The sequence below is a fragment of the Sceloporus undulatus genome, chromosome 9, assembly GCF_019175285.1.
Source record: "Sceloporus undulatus isolate JIND9_A2432 ecotype Alabama chromosome 9, SceUnd_v1.1, whole genome shotgun sequence".
In the NCBI taxonomy this organism is placed as follows: Eukaryota; Metazoa; Chordata; class Lepidosauria; order Squamata; family Phrynosomatidae; genus Sceloporus; species Sceloporus undulatus.
In genome coordinates, this window is record NC_056530.1 from 25,658,426 (window position 1) to 25,674,826 (window position 16,401).

At 52.0% G+C, this 16,401-nt stretch overlaps 1 protein-coding gene across 6 annotated transcripts in view; it reads left to right on the forward strand.

Moving 5' to 3' along the window:
* SEMA4A (semaphorin 4A) overlaps positions 1–16,327 on the forward strand; it is a 33,441-nt gene extending 17,114 nt beyond the window's left edge. For 2 of the 6 annotated variants that reach the window (XM_042440394.1, XM_042440395.1), the window contains 14 exons: positions 5,161–5,332; positions 8,056–8,216; positions 8,403–8,465; positions 8,648–8,746; positions 8,976–9,087; positions 9,709–9,825; positions 10,195–10,334; positions 10,711–10,880; positions 11,469–11,619; positions 11,741–11,930; positions 12,088–12,203; positions 12,427–12,587; positions 12,777–12,895; positions 13,238–16,327. In XM_042440394.1, coding sequence (XP_042296328.1) covers positions 5,236–5,332; positions 8,056–8,216; positions 8,403–8,465; positions 8,648–8,746; positions 8,976–9,087; positions 9,709–9,825; positions 10,195–10,334; positions 10,711–10,880; positions 11,469–11,619; positions 11,741–11,930; positions 12,088–12,203; positions 12,427–12,587; positions 12,777–12,895; positions 13,238–13,929 — 2,388 coding nt within the window. In that variant the 5' untranslated portion in view covers positions 5,161–5,235 and the 3' untranslated portion in view covers positions 13,930–16,327. Of the gene's footprint in view, positions 1–348; positions 363–923; positions 994–1,622; positions 2,290–3,634; positions 5,042–5,160; positions 5,333–8,055; positions 8,217–8,402; positions 8,466–8,647; positions 8,747–8,975; positions 9,088–9,708; positions 9,826–10,194; positions 10,335–10,710; positions 10,881–11,468; positions 11,620–11,740; positions 11,931–12,087; positions 12,204–12,426; positions 12,588–12,776; positions 12,896–13,237 lie in introns of those variants that run through there. The other 4 variants (XM_042440397.1, XM_042440393.1, XM_042440398.1 and 1 more) reach the window with 4 other exon arrangements.
* The last annotated feature ends 74 nt before the right edge of the window (positions 16,328–16,401 follow it).

Below are 16,401 nucleotides of genomic sequence, written 5' to 3' on the forward strand. Positions count from 1 at the left end.
TAGACACTAGATTGCTATTGATGCAGCCTAGAACTGCATTGGCCTTTTCAGCTGCTGCATCACACTGCTGGGCCATGTACTAGGACCCCCAGGTCCCTTTCTGCATGCACTGATGCCAAGCCAGGGGTCCCCCATGTGTCATGTTTACGACTCAAGTGTCAGGTCCTACATTGTTTCCTGTTTACTTCCCAGGATTGTGGGCTGCTATTGGCTGAGAAGTTGATGATGTCACAGTCAGCCCAGTTGAGCATGAAAGGGCTGGAGCTTTGCAACTGGGAGGGAGGGTCTCCAAGTGGGGGAAGAGACTGGAGCCCCAGCAAGGAAGGAAGGAAGGAAGGAAGGAAGGAAGGAAGGAAGGAAGGGTAGGTGGAGGAAGAGAAAGGGGGACAAGTTTAATTTGGGGATTATAATGTCCATTACAGACATTAATGGCAACCCTTAGAAAATGTACAGCCGGCAACCACAATCCCCCAGTTGCCATGGCCCAGATCCCAAAATCCCAGCTCATTGAGGGAAATCATGCTCATTTGGGGATACTGGGGGTTGCAGTCCAAATCATGATGATGATGATGGTGTATCTAAGTTGTAGAAAGGAGGAGGGTATTGGGGGGGGGGGGAGAAGAAGGAGTAATAATAATAAAGTTTAATAACAATAGTAAGTCATCAGCCACCAAGCTCAAGACTCCTCCAGTCGGGGCTTCTGGGGGTTGTAGTAGTAGCTAGCAAGCGAGTAAGTTTCCTCTTGCATTTCTGGGCTTCTGCTACAGAATCTCCTTTTAAAATCTTTCTTTTGAACAAGTGAACACACCGGACAACGTTTGGGGAAATGTGGGTCTGTGTGTTTGTGCAAAGAAAGGAACCAAGCAGGAAGGAAGAGGTATGACAAACTGAAGTAGGATGTTGCTTTTCTTTTTCAACACCAGAGCCATTTCTGTCTTTGGTCCTGATCCTCCGCTCCTCCAGAGTAGCTCTCCCATGAACGGCGTTTATGAGGTAAGGAAGTCAGCCGTTGGCTTTGGGTTGCCATCTCATGCTTGTCTCTCTTTGGAAACCTACAAATAACGTCAGCCTTTGGAGAGTTCCTTCTTGGACTGCAATGCCCAGAATCCCCCAGCCAGCAAAGCTGGGCATCACAGTCCAAAAAGGGGGAATGTCCCCAAGCTCTAAGTGAGAAGATAGGAAAATAGACTGCATAAAGAGGGCTTCTTTGCTTTGAAAAACCCACTTTCTTTTAATAGGCACGAGGGAGTGCATCTGCACTGCAGAATTAAGGCAGTTTGACACCACTTTAACTGCCATGGCTCTGTCTTTAGAAAATCCTGGGACTGATGGTTTGGTGAACTATTTGGCCTTCTCTGTCGAGGTGCTACTAGAAATCCAAGAATTGCATAGGATGGACCCACCGTGGACATTAAAGCAGCTTTGAAAGCTTGCATCGTGTATTTTGTATATTTAGGTCGGCCCCATAAAGGTATCACTGTTCTGTGATTGGAAAGCAGTGTTTGAATCCTGGTTCAGCCATGGAAGCCCACTTGGGCAATAAGTCACACTCTCTCAGCCTCAGAGGATGAACAAATCTTGCCAAGAAAGCACTGTGATAGGTTTGCATTAGGGTCAGTGTAAGTCAGGAATAGCTTGAAGGCACGCAACCACAACAAATGCACAAGGAAACCTAGTTGGCCTTGAACCTCCAAGTGAAGGGATCCAGGAGGCCACCATTTTGTCTGCCAGGGCTGGGTTTTGGGGCATGGGTCTCTGGGACCCTCCTTGCAGGGCCCTCCATTTTAGCAGCTTCCTCACAGCCTGAGCATTTCCTGCAAGCCCTGGGAGCCTCCTTGCTTCCCTCCCCGAAAGTTGCGCGAAGGGTTGGGTGATTGGCAAGGGAGCTCCTCCGAATGTGTTGGGACTTGCAGCCCTGAGAGAGAAACAGGGTGGACTTTCTGGTTTCCTGACTCAAGAGCAGCAAGGGAGCCGACTGGCAGCCCTCTTTCCTCGGGGAAGAGGCTCCAGGGAGAACCAAGGTTCCCGAGAAGGAGGCCATTTCGGAGGAAGGGGAGCCCTTGCCAGGAAGCCAGGCCTTTGGGTGCGGAGAGATCGGAGGGGCCTCCCTTGGCCTCCTCTTCTCCAAGACTTTGCTGGAAAGCAACCAACCAACTGACCAAGTGGCCACCCTTTGAAGGCCTCCGTTGCCCAAGAAGAGCAGAAAGCACCTCGGAGATCCCCAATTCCTCACCTTTCCAGAAAGATGCCCATGAGTAGTTCAGGCTGGCTCCCTCACCTCCGGGAAAGGTAAGGCCTCCCTTTTTGCTGCTGCTGCTTCTTCTTCTTCCTCCAACTTCAGGAGGACACCTTTGGTTGGCATCTGTGCCGCCATTTTGTGGCTTCCAGTCAAACATGGAGGTTGGTGCCATTAGGAGGCCATTGGAATGGCAGTTGGGGGTGGCAATGGTCCCCCTTTCCCAGAATTGGTTCCAGGAGAGATGGGGGTCCTTTGTCTCCATTTGAGTCAAGCGTGGGGCGCTGGGACCCCCAAACCACCTCCCTCTCCTCCGGTGCGCTCCTTCCAAGAGCATGGCTGGTTTCCACACAACCCAAGCCTCATCCATTCCAACACCAAGAACCATTTGGCAGCAACGAAATAACCAAGCTGATTTATTAATTCCTTGATTGCTGCTCAGCCCAGCCGGGCGCCTGGATATGAAGGCATATTAAAACTAAATGGAGAATGAGAACAGTTTAAAAGCCTTTTAAAAGCTAACAAGGAAAATGCAAACAAGCCTTTGAATAATCTCCCCCCAAAACGCTGCTTCTCTCATTACATTTATTAAGTCATAAATTTACCGTTTGTGGGCAAATGCTTCACGCTGCCCCCGTTTCCCTCCCCAAAGAATTGCCATTGACAGTATTGCTTCAGCCCTAAAGCAATATTGGATCTTGCTCTTTCGTTCTGCTTCCTTCTCTTCCTTTAATGGCAGGGTCTTCTGTGTTTGCAGACATGGGCCGCATCCACACTGCGGAAATAATGCGGTTTGACATCACTTTAGCTGCCAGGGCTCAAGGCTGTGGAATTCTGGGAACCGTAGTTTGTGGTGGCACCAGAGGTGTCTCTGAAAGAAAGCTCATTTGGTGGAGGAAATGGTCCAATTTGCAAAGAAGTGGGCAAGCGAAAGCAAAAATCCAAGGGGGCCCTTTCCAACTGTGCCAGCCGTGTTATCAGTAGCGAGTTACTAGTGCTAGTAGTGAGTTAGTAGTGAGCAGAGAGCAGACCTGGAGGATGTGGATTTGCTATAGCGGTGCATTTCGGGACCCCTCTTTCCTTTATCCTTCTCCGCATCTCTGACCCATTTCTCCCCATCTCTCTGTCCCTCCCAAGGCCTGGCTGCAAATCTATTCCTTGCGCTGAACCGCCTCACGCCGCTGCGCAGAAATTCCCCAGTTTTCTGCCCATCTGCTCAGCGCTTCTGCTGTGACTAAACAGACGGAGGGGAAATATGGAGGGTTTTGGTTTCCATCTGCCCCCGTCTCTCCCTTCCTCCCATCGCTGCCCAAAATGTCTCAATGCTGGGCACTCTGGACTGGGTTTGCAGAAGTGCCAAGCTTCCTATTGAAGGAGTGGGCAGCGTTTTCAAAGCAGGGTCAGATTTGCAAAAGCTATGGGCAAGGAAGAACAGATCTGCAAGGCAAGGCTGCCGCCGCAGTTTGCTTTTGCCTTGGGAAGGGCAAGGTTTGGCCACCTTCTTTCCTCCCTTCATTGCTGCAAATGCCTTTTGCACTCTGGATCCTGTTTGCAGCAATTGAAGCTATAATGTTGAAGTCAAAGGGGGAAAGTAGGAGGAAGAGAAGAGGGAAATTAGGATGTTTTAAAAGCAGTTGTAAAAGTAGGAAGGCAGAGGATGAAGGGCACTTGGAGGGCATGGTTTTGTGGTGACCAAATTGGCGCAGAGGCCTTGGGAGATTTTCAGGACCCGAAAGCTGTTTCAAATGCTTCCTTGCTTTGGGTTCTTTTCCAAGCAGAGGCTTCTTCTTCTTCTTTCCCAGAAACAGCCACAAAACTTCCCCTCTGCTTTTGGGCGGCTGCCTTTTTCCAGCTGCTCTTCATGAACTCTGAGCCGGATCACAAGGCAAGAGAGATGGGAGCTTGGCACAAACATTTCGGAGGGAGAGACGCTGGCCTCGCAACCTCTCCCTTTTTCGGATTTAACTGTTCCTTTCACACCCGGCTTTGGAAGTCATTTCCAAGAAGCCGCTCTCAGCTTTCTGTGCAAGAAGTTACTTTCCCTTGCAAGCCAGGGAAGAAGAGCCAGGTTTTGTTGCAAGAGCAACACATTTCCTTTCCTTTAATGCAGCAAACAGTACTTCCAGCTATCAAGTTGTCTTTCAAAAGCAAAAGTGGGCCTGCAGACACTTTCCCCCCAGTTTCTTTCCCTCTTTCTCTTCCCCATGTATTTGTCAACACAAGAGTCACAAAAAGTAACTTAGGGAAGCAAGAAGGAGGTTCTTCATCAGCAGAATGTTTAAAGGAAATGGGTCAGTTAAAACAACTCAGAAGTAACAAGTAACGGCAACACATTTGTAAAGCACTTATTCCATGTTAGATGTTGGAAGATTGTCAAAATACACAGCAGTACCCTTTGCAAAAAGGGTTTGAGAACTGCTAGAAAATGCCGCATGTGGCATGGCACCAGACTGCTTTTCCCTGGGTTTTCTTGGCAAGATTTCTCTGGAGGGGGTTCCCTTCTTCAGAGGCTGAGAGAGTGTGCTTTGCCCAAGGAGATCCCCAGTCGGTTCCCACGGCTGACTGGGAACTGAACCCTGGAGTCCTGGCCCAAGACTGACACTGGTTCAACACTGCAATAAAGAGAGAGAAGAGGGACTTCCCCAGGTCCTGCAATGAGGAACAGGAGCACCTTGCTCTCCTTTCCAAGGCCTGCCCCGTCCTTCCCGCATCCTGACCTGGGAAGGGAGAAGCAAGGCCTCCCCAGGAGCATGAGACCCTGCAGAAGCCTGCAGCCCTCCTTCGTGTGTCAGATCTCCTCTCTTGGTCAGTTGGGACGTTTCCGTTCCAGACAAAGAAGGCAGGGTTGCCACAGTTGTCGCTCTCTGAAAAAGAGTAACTTCCTCCTTCTCTGCCTTCCTTCTCCTTCTTCTTGGCTTTGACAGCTGCCCGCGTAACCGCACCCAAGCACCCTTTGGCCTTTCTCAGCGTCGCGGGCTTCCACCTGCAGACGGCCAGCCATGAAGCCCGGCTGGTCCTTCCACCTCCTCTGGCCCTTCCTGGCCTTTTCGCTCGCTCTGGCCACGGACCTGATGCCACGGATGACCTTCCGGAGAGGTAAGTCCCTCAAACTTGGCCAATGGCTTCATACCCTCCAGCCGCCCCAACTTCTCGAGTCTTAGCCCTGAAAATGAGGCCCCTGCCTGCTGGTCTAAACCATCTCAGGGCATGGCTACATGGGCCAAATATAATGGAGACCATGAGGTGAACCCATCATGGGGTTTCCTGGCAAGATTGGTTCAGAGGAGCTTTGCCACCATTGCCTTCCTCTGAGGCTGAGAGAGAGGGGCTTGCCCAATGGCCAAGCAGGGATTCGAACCCAGGTCTCCAGAGCTGTAGTCCAACACTCAAACCACAGGATATGCACCTGCAACTTGAATCCAAGGTATGGCAAACTTCTCCTGTGGTTTTCTGGGCCAGATTTGTTCCAAGGGGGTTTTGCCACCATGATGCTATGGCAAACTATAGCACCAAACTTGCAGCCATAGCCGGCCTCTCCATGCAAAGGCGCATCATGGGCAGTCCTATCATCCGCCCCCCACCTCTCCCTCTTTCCCCTTGCCTTCCCCTCTCAGCCCTTCTGGGGTCTGCCAGTGTCCAGTTTCAGCCGTGGGCCTCCATCCCTGATCTGCTTGATGGGACCCAGTCCTTTTGGGGGCTGAGACGGGGGCTGAGGCTGGTAGGGAGAGGTTTTCTTTCCCTCCTTGCCAACCCAAAATAGAGTCGCCCGGTAAAAGCTGCCTCTCTCCTGGCGGTGATTATTCTGGCATCTGTGCCGACACACCGAAAACAAACACCAGCTGCTCCCTCTCTCCAGCCTTCAGCTGCCTCTTGATTCCTCCTTCCTGCTCCTCTCCTTCTCTCCATCATTGTTTGCTTTGAGATGGCAAGGAGAACGTGGCTGCAAGGGGAGGAGGCGTTGGATAACAAGAGCCAAATCCTGATGCCAATGGGGGGAAATGTGCTTTATAACCCATATTATAACCTTGGGCAAGTCACACTTCAAGAAAGATGTGGACACTCAGAAGGCAGCACCCTGTTGATGCCACTAAGCAGCCCCAGAGGTAATTAAAGAGGGCCGTCATGCCATCTTTTTGTCTTCTCTTCACCAGGTTGAACATGCCCAGTGTCTTCACCCTTTTCCTCCTAGGTTTTGCTCTCCATCCCTCTTCTCATCCTCGCTGCCCTTCTCTGAACCCAGTCCAACTTGTCTCTATGATGTGTCCCTATGTGCCTCCAAGTTGCCCCTCAGCTAATGCAGACCCCATGAATCTCACTGAGTTTTCAGAGGCAAGGGAAGCCCTGAGCCACTCTGAGAATTGTGTCTCACCACATCCACAGACACACAAAAACCCACCCCATGTTTCAGAGAAAGGCGGTTGGCAGAGGAAGTGGCCGCCGGGTGCCATTTGGCAAAGCGCTGAGCTGCCTTCCTCGCAGGGTTGGTTAAACCCACCTTGGCACATCTGTGAGCAAAACTGAAAATGGCTTTGAGAGTGTTAGTAGTGCAAAAGGAAATGAGAAGGTGCTTGGTTGGAAAGGTCCTTAATTGGAGGCAAGGCTGGGGGAAGGCTGCCTTCTGGGGCGTACTGAGTCCCTAATCCTGACTTTTGGGGTTCCCTGGATTTCCCTGTTCTCAGAGACCCCAGGTCTGGGTTGCCCCAAGCCCTGCGCTTTCCAATGGGGAGCATCCAGCTATTCCTGGGCTGCAACTCCCATCAGGCTTGAGCAGTGCAGCCAATGAAGAGGGATGATGAGAGTTGCAGTCCAGCAGCATCTGAGGGTCTTTGCATTCCCTACTCTGTGAAAGAAGCTCAGCCTGCAAAATGTGAGAATGGTCCCTGGGCTCAGCCATCTTTCTATTGGGAGGAAAGCGGAAAGGCCTCTTTGGGTTACAGATGAAGTGATCTGCCGCTGGCAGGAGGCCGAGAGAGTTTTAATGATAGGAAATGGATCTTTTCCAGGATGCTTTGAAAGGGATTGTCAAGATGGCCTTTTAATCAAACCCTCCGCTTCCTTCACCAAAATAAATGTTGCTGATGAACTGATTTTCTTTGCATGCTCTGGTCCTTGCTTTCCTGCTTGCAAGAAGAGAAAAGGGATGCTCCCTTCCTCTTGGGCCGCTTGCAACAAGCCTCTTGGTTTCCATAGGCGGCTGCATCAGGAAAGGTGACCAGGAAAGGTCAGGGGCACCAAGTGCAGCCACCCAGACCTTGCAAATCCTAAGGCTTCTCTGTCAGGAGCTCAGGAGCACCATTGGTTTCCAACTGTAGCTCCCATCATCCCAGGGGCTGGGCTCTCAGGACTAAATCCAACTTTTCTGAGCTGTTTTAGCAAGGGATTTGTATTACTAAAACACACGGTAGGTAGAATTCAAAGATATAGCTGCGTTAGTCTGTGGAACCAGTGTGCAGAGAGGTCTGGCAACACCTTTGAGACTCACTGAAAGAAAGAAGTTGGCAGCAGGAGCTTCCCGTAGACATTTTGTAGATATCGTTGGTGTTTTAATTAGGAGGTAGAACACATCAGGATCACATTTTGTGAAAGTACACACTTTGGACTACGACTCCCAGTCTACAACTGGAGGATCCTGGGAGTCGCAGTCCAAGGAAAGCACCATTCCCAAGCTCTGCAAAAGGAGCCTTATTGGGCTACTAGAAATTGTGGCTGGCTACCAAGTTTGGCTAAATGTTTGTTTAGCTAAAACCAGGCTTAGGTTATCTACCCTAATCATCATCGATAATAATAATAACAACAACAACCTAAATCCTTCCCTCCAGGGGACTCCAGCCGGCTGATCACCTCCTTCAGCCGAAAGGGGGTCTTCAACTATGACACTTTCCTCCTGAGCCAAGACGGGGGGACCCTCTATGTTGGGGCCAGAGACACCATTGTGGCCCTCGATATCAGCAACCCAGACTCCATCCAGCTGAAGGGCGAGGTGAGTGCGAGACTGGAACCCAGACCCATTGGCTGAACGGTGGGCAGCGAGTGTGAGGTGAGCCAGGGTGGCCCTCTGTGAAGGTGCCCACCTGCCCTCCTTGCTGGGCCTGTGAGCCTTTCAGTTAGAGACTTATGGCCACAGTCTCATCATAGACAACCAACGCCATGCCTTTCCCACCATTAGATCCCATGGAGTCCCACTGCCGGGAAGAAGGAAGAGTGTGTCTTCAAGAAGAAAAGCAACGAGGTAAACAGGGGATGGAAAAGGGGGCCTTTAATGGTGAGCCAGGATCTGGCTGGGAGTTGCAAATGCCATGCAGTGCCCTCCATCCCTGGATGCATGTGTCACTCTCCAAAAGTACTTCTGCAATACCAGTCTCAATGAAAGCTGAACCTTCCTTTTGCCTCCATACCTTCTTCCCTGCACAGACCGAATGCTTCAACTTTATCCGGATCCTGGTGCCGTTGAATGAGACGCACCTCTACACCTGTGGAACGTACGCCTTCAGCCCCACCTGCGCTTACGTGGTGAGTAGACCGAGGAGGAAGGAGGATGCCCCTAACAGCCACAAGACACCCTCATACAGGCTGGGTCTCCATTAGTATCCCAAACACTTGGGGCCAGAACTGTTTGCGTATTAAAGCACGGGGCTTTCTTATGCTCTGACTGGGGATGCTCCAGAGTTGGCATTCTTCCGCAGAAAACCCTCCTGTGATGGATTCCTATCTCTCTCCTCCCCATTTCTTTCCTCTTCAGGACCTGGAGAATTTTACTCTGGTGAGTGATGCCAACGGTCAGCCTCTCCTCCAGGAAGGGAAGGGCCTCTGCCCATTTGACCCCCGGCACCAGAACACCGCCATCATTGTGGGTAAGCTAAATCTGGAAAGACCAAAAAGGGGAGGAAGAAAGGAAGTAAAGAAGGAGAGGCCCTCTGTTTGCATGTCAAATGTTTTGGCTCAAGCCGCTTACTATAAAGCAGCGGCAGTCTATGGCTCCCATGTCAGTTGGGCAATGAATCCCCTCCAAGTTTTCAGTATCTCTCCAAGTTGCTGAACCTATTTTGCAGCTATACTTCTGCACCTTGGACAGTGCCTTTAGATCCTGGGCTAAAACCTGGATTCACTGCCCTGCTGGCATGGGAATGACCATCCATGGCTGCTCCAAAGCACCTCTGCCTGCAAAGAGCTGCACCTTTCCTGTCTTGAAATGATGTGCACATCCACATCTTTGTAATTCACTGACAACGAGTTAGTAGCAAGTTGCAACCCAGCAACCTTTGGAGGGCTGCCACATTCTCACCCAGGATTGTAAAGGCGTCACGATGCCATTGTGCAACAGACTGGCACAGTTAGCTAGCAAAACCACACTCATCTTGTGGCCACTGGGGCAAAAACAGGGGGCAACCACTTAGCAGGATTCTCAGCCCAAGCACTGGGGAAGATCATAGCTGCAGATGGCATCACATTCTGCCCCGGCTTCCATTCCACAGATGGCGAACTTTACACAGGCACCATGAACAATTTCCAAGGGAACGAGCCCATCATTTCCCGCACCATGGGCAGCCGGACGGTTTTGAAGACGGACAGCTTCCTTACCTGGCTGCATGGTAAGGGCAAGAAAGGGGCATCGTGGGGAAGGGCCTCAAGGGGATGCGGGAATGGGGTCTCCTCTGCCGTGGCACCAAAGGTGAAGGACCCCCTCCTCTTCGAGCCCCAACAACAATAATAAATATTTTAACAAAGTGATAAATCAAGGCTGGTCACTCCTATCCCAGTCATCTGGTTGCTAGGCGACAGGGACGTCCAGCAGGTTGGTACCCAGGGAAGATGCGTTGCCTAGGCAACCAGTGATGGATTCAGGCTAATGGGGTCAGGCCAGAGAGGGGCAAAGGGGCATCTCACACCAGGTCTGTTCAATCCTTAGCGTCTCTCTCTCTCTCTCTCTCTCTCTCTCTCTCTCTCTCTCTCTTGTCCAGCCGATGCAGCCTTTGTGGCTTCTTTCAACATCCCCTCTCCGCCGGACGATGACAAAGTCTACTTCTTCTTTGAGGAAACGGCCAAGGAGTTTGACTTCTTTGAGAAACTGACCGTCTCCCGGGTGGCCAGGGTCTGCAAGGTGAGGGGAGAGACCCCCCTAGAAATGAAGGAGGGACGGACGTCTGGTGTTTGTGTGCGCAAAGGGCGCCTGAGCATGGGCAGAGTGGAGGGAGATGGCACAGGAGTGTAGCTATGGGGGGGGAAGGGGGAGAGAGTCTTCCCAGGTGAGAATGCATGCTGTAGTTTCCTTACAGGGAGTCCCAAATGTAGGAGCAAATTAAACATTATGCTCAAGTCCAATCGAGCGTGGATTGGAGTTGGTTGTCCAACAGAGAAGGCAGCTAAAAGCAGTGTCAGACTGCCTTCTTTCTGCAGTGCGGATGCAGCCAAAGAGGAACGGAAGGAAGGTCCCTCTGCTGCCCATTTGGCGCATTGCATCTTCTCCTTTCCTCCAGAACGACGTCGGAGGGGACAAGGTTCTGCAGAAGAAGTGGACCACCTTCCTGAAAGCCCAGCTCTCCTGCACCCAGCCGGGGCAGTTCCCTTACACCGTCCTCCAGCACATCTTTGCCTTGCCCCAGCCAGAAGGAGGCGCTCTCTTCTATGGGGTCTTTGCTTCCCAATGGTAAGACCCCAAAGAGCATTGCATCCCACCCCTCAGGACAAACCCTGGCAAAGGTTTTCTCCCCGGAGCAAGAGGCCCACAAGGCTTGCAAGTGCTTTGGGCAGCTCCATTTACTTTGTGTTCTTTATTTGCATTCCAGGACTTCTGGGGGAAATTTGTTTGTACAAAAGTGTTTGGATTTTCCTGCAAGCGCTGAGTTTGTCTCTGAAACATCCGAGGGTTTGGGCCAACATAACCAATGTTTGGAGACTGTACGGTTTTTAAAGTCTGGATCTCCAGTGATCTCCCTTTAAAAGTTGGCTGTTTTATCATTATTGTAAACTGGTGTTTTTGCACAGTTTTCAATGCGTTTAAGGCACCTTGAGCCCCATTTTAGGCAAAAGGTGGGATATGAATGAATCAAACGCATACATGCCTTAAACATTCTCATGGAGGACAAGAACATTAGCCAGCATTTTCTAGATCCTCATCTTTTAACTCTCAGCGCCCATTTCCAACTGAGCAAAGGCATAAGGAAAAGTGCTCCTGAGCATACACAGAGTGCATTTTTTGTGGCTCAAGGACTCCGCTTGCCTTTTCTCTTTGCAGGCAAGCTGGAAATCTTGGGAGTTCTGCCGTCTGCGCCTTCAGCCTCGACGCCATCAAGAAAGCCTTTGAGGGCAAATACAAGGAGCTGAACAAGGACTGCTCCCGATGGATGACCTACAGCGGTCCGGCCATGGACCCCCGTCCCGGCAGCGTGAGTACCGCCTCCGGTCCTTGGTTGCAAAGCCAAGCTTGAAAGCAGATGGTCAGCACAGGCCCTGGCAGGAATGGCCCCGAGAAAGTAACTTCCCAAACCCTCCTCCTTTTTTGCACAGTGCGCAGTGGGTCCCTCCTCCGACAAGGCCCTGACCTTCATGAAGGACCACTTCCTGATGGACGAGAAAGTGATGCCCACCCACAACCGGCCCCTCCTGGTCAAGCACAACGTGAAGTACACCCGGATCGCGGTCCACCAGACCCAGAACGCCTCCGGAGCCCCTTACCATGTTGTCTTCATGGGGACAGGTCAGGGTCTGGGGGGGGCAGAGGGCTTGCTCTTCTTGGGGAGGTAGGCACCAAGTCCCTAGATGGACAATTGCCTCTCCAAGGAGTGGGAAATCCAAGGGTCTTAAGACTCAGGACTATCAAGACTCAGGCCTATCTTCCCTTGTGCTTCTTCCAGACAAGGGGTTTCTCCACAAGGCAGTGGCCCTCGGAAGCGGCGCCCACATCATCGAAGAGGTCCAGCTCTTTGAGAAGCCGGAGGCTGTCCGGAATCTGCTCCTCTCGCCCGAAAAGGTGCCGCCATCCACCTTTTTATCCTTCCTTTTAATATAAGGGACACCATTTAACTATGCCCTTGAATTTAATGGGACTTGAGCACCCACAGATTTTGGTATCCATGCAGGGTCCTGGCACCAAACCCCAGCGGATACCAAGGGCCCCCACTGTACTTTGTTAACTGAGCTTTACCTGTACAAGAATGATGCACAACCAGTGCCTTTTCTTTGCTTCCTTGCAGGGCATCCTCTATGTGGGCTACTCCAAAGGGGTCCTGCAGGTCCCCCTTTCCAACTGCAGCATGTATGCCACCTGTGCCCACTGCATTTTGGCACGGGATCCATATTGCGCTTGGGACGGACGCCAGTGCAGAGACCTCTGGGACGAAGGGGCACAGAACAGGTGAGGACTTGCAAGAGGGAAAAGGGAATGTGGGGTCCATTGCAGCCGTGGCGACTGCGCCTCCCATTGCACTTGGGGTGTGTGTTTGTGTGCCTCTGCCTTGGGTTTTTAATTTGGAAGGGGCTATCTAAGGTGAATGGCATCCAAGGCAAACTGAGTCAGAATTGTTTGTTTCCTCCCGGCTTTTAGGACTGAGTGGCTGCAGGACATTGAGATGGGGAAACCGGAGCCCCATTGCCAGCGTAAGACTGGGAAGGGCCGGGCAGCACCCCGTGTGAGGAACGACCCCGAGGGCACCCTGATGAAAGGTGAAATGAACGCCTCCATACTGTCCCCGTTTAGTAGGGGCAGATCCCCTTTCCATCCCACTTTCCCTACAAAATGTCCCAATTTCTCTCTCCTCTTCCTTTTCCTCCTCCAATATTCCTCTTGTCCCCTGCTCCCTCCAATGGCTGCAAACTGACCTCAGAGATTAATCCTCTGCCATCTCACTTTCTCAGCTGATTTTAACATGCCTCTTCCTCGACTGCAAACTCGGTCCAAAGTGCAAGAGTAGTTTGCACTCAGTTAACTCAGTAGAGAAGGGAGAGCCCATTGCTATAGCTAAGAAAGGGTGACACTTGTGCTGTCGTTGTGGTTGTGTGTTGCAGTCCTGAACCCTCCCCTGAACTCCATGGTGAGGCTCTCCTGCCCTCAAGCCTCGGCGCTGGCCAACTACTCCTGGAAGTACCCAGCAGAGAAGATGGCGGAGGGGCTGGTGGTGGAAGAGGAGAAGGCCTTGGTGGTCATCGTCCAGAGGGACACTTCGGGGACCTACGAGTGCTGGGCCAACGAGAATGGCTACCGGCACCCAGTGGCTCTCTACCGCATCTCCTCGGAGGGCACCGAGGCGGCCAGCGCTCTGGAGAAGACCCCGCAACACCGGGCACAGCCAGTGGGCGAGCACCGTTCCTACTGGGTCCAGTTTGTCACCGTGACAGTGCTGCTGTCCATGACTTTAGCCGTGGCCGTGGCTTTGGGGTTCTTCTCCTACCATGACAAGCTGAAAGCCAAGAGCAAAGTCCAGGGGTGCAGCATCCCCGAAAGCAGCAAGGGCTCTTCCAGCCAGGAGAAGGTGCCCCTCAATGGCAGCCAGAGCCCTGCTCTTCCTCCTCCATTGCAAGACACTGAGCGCCAGCCAGAAGGGGGTCCCTCTGTGGAGAACCGCGACGACGGCACCAAGTCCTGCTGCGTCGAAGTCGAAGGTGGCTTCCAGGACATTGATGTCGACAACAACCGCTTGAACCCTGGACCAGCCAGCGGGGAGGAGGCCCGAGGGGCCACGGCTGTGGTGGGCATCTAGACGCCGTTGCCATCTTCCGGGAGCAACCTTTCCAGAGAAAACCGGATTGCAGGCAACCTGAAGAGAGAACCAAATGCTCAAGGGCTAACTGTGGCCATCTTTCAAAACACCAAGAGAAAACACAAGACCTAGTGTTCTGGTTTCCGGTTCCTTTTTTCTCCCTCCTCTTCTTGGACACGTTTGGACAGATGCCCACCATTTGTGCATCTTCAGGGGTCTGCCCACCCTTTCACCCTCCTTCTCTAGGGCCCCTTCCCAGTGTTTCCATTGTAGTCTCTCCACCTGTTTCCTCCACAATTCTCACCAGGAGAGGTTTTCCAAGGGCAAATCCGTCCTCTCCCCAGTTTGGAGATGCTTTGGACGGAGGAGATGGGGTGGCCAGGCTGTGGGGCAGGATCAGGGCCACCTGTGTTGGCTTTCCTCCTTGGCTTCTATGGGGAGATCCAAGGGTGTGAAGTTAGTGGGTTTCGTGCATCCCAGAAACAAGAGAAAGGGCTACCAGAAGGAAAGGGAGGAATGGGGTTTTTTTTGAGAGGTTGAGCCAGTTTTCAGTCAGTTTTCAGGACTTCTGGGGACAAGGGGGTGGGTTTGGGAAAGAGAAGCAGCCCTCTTCCACAAGGCAAGGTGAATCCAGAGGGCAAGAGAAGGAGCAGAGCTTGACCCACTGGGCACCTTCTCCTTGTAGTGACCAAGAGGAGTCCTCCCTGTTTGCTTCTGTGGTTGTGTCGCCAGTGTGCAACTCAGGTGCTCATCCACTTTGGGTTCAGGGGTTGCGGAGGCGGGATGACGGCTGGGGGTTCCTGCATCGTCCTCCAGCGAGATCCCACTTTGCTCTGCCATGCTTTGAGGAACCCCAAAGAGCCATTCACTGCCAGGGTGTTGTGCTTTTTCGCAAAGCATGACACCCAAACCCTGTGCCAAGGAAGACAGAATGCTGCTCTGCCGGCATAATGTCTTGTCTCCCCCCCCCCGACAGAGCTGATGTGCTTGCTATTGTTTGGCCTCATGGATGGTGGTTTTAGGGTCAGGTTTAGGGTTAGGGAGCGGCGTGGGGGAATCGAAGCTATGCAAAGCCCCCAAGTGCAGGAACCCCCACCCCAAGCCCAGCCCTTTCCCCGGAGGCCTTGCTCTGCCACCAAGCCTCCTTTGGCTTTGGAGGTTTCCCTCAGTCTTCGCCATCTCCTCTGCAGAGTCCCAAGGGCGAGGGACTTTGTGACTTTGCAGCCAGAAGGGACTTGCTTTCCTTTCTCCCCCCAAATGCACACTATTTGGCAGCAACAGTGCCAATGAATCCCCTGCCGCCCCATTTTCCCAGCTGCTTTTAAACTGTCCTCAGCTTGTTCCAAAATAGCTGCAAAACTGAGTCCAAAGTGCAAAAGGAGTTTGTGCTCCTCCATGAACGAAAGGGGCGTAGAATATGTCCCTCCCCAGTTGGCTCAGGCTCCTGGCTTTGCACAATCTTCCTCATTCCTAACGTCTGCCATATTGACCGCCCTCCAGTCTCGCTTGGCCATCGTGGCTCTTGTCTCTTGTCAAACTTTGCAGGATATATGATGCAAACCTTCAGAACGAGACTAAGGACTTTGAAGTTTGGGTCTGGGAGCGGAGTTCGAGTCCTGCTGCTTCCTTCCTGGACCTAGAAATCTGCTACTACACAGTATTTGTTTCAATGCCACATTGTTTTGTATTGTCAGAGGGGGGATTGAGGGCCACAAAGTGGCATGTGGCTGTTGCTCCTCATTGGTTTTAAAGAAGCATTCCTTTGGATGGGGGGCTTCCGCGTGGGACCCCTGTCAAGTGTTTGAATTCAAAGACTTTGCTTTCAGCACTGCCACCGAAGGGCTCTGTGATGTGCTTGGCTTCGTCCGGCCTGAGTTTGCAAGATGTGGCTCTGTGACTTTGTGGCTGCATGGACTCCCCCAGTCCTCCTTTTCCTCCTCCCAAAAAGGGGTCTCACCTGCGGGACCTTTGCCGCCTTAGATGTCCTCCTAAACATTGCAAGAAGCCTGCCCTGGGAAAGGAAAATGTAACTTCTCTGCCTGCGGAGAGGGTTTGGGATGCAAAGGCCCCCTTGCCAAGCCCCCCTCCTGTGTGCGTCTGCATGGGTCTTTGTATGCGCGCGCGCGCGTGTGTGTGTGTGTCCTTTTATGCACAAGGGCAATGCTCTGAAGGGTGGGATTTAAACCCCCCCTCCCCAAAACATGGTCAGTGTCAAAGGCTGGTTAATCCTTGATCAGTTTCCCATTTCCTCCCCTTGGAAGGAAAAAGACCGGAAGGAAGCAAATGTGTGTGTGTGTGTGTATAATAATAATAATAATAATAATAATAATAGGTTTTATTTATATGCCGCCCAGCCAGTCATCCCTGGGAACCCGAGCGGTTTACAACAGAGGGGAAAATAGACGGTTCCCTGCCCTCAGGCTTACAATCTAACACACACACATACACACACTGTAGATAGATAGATAGATA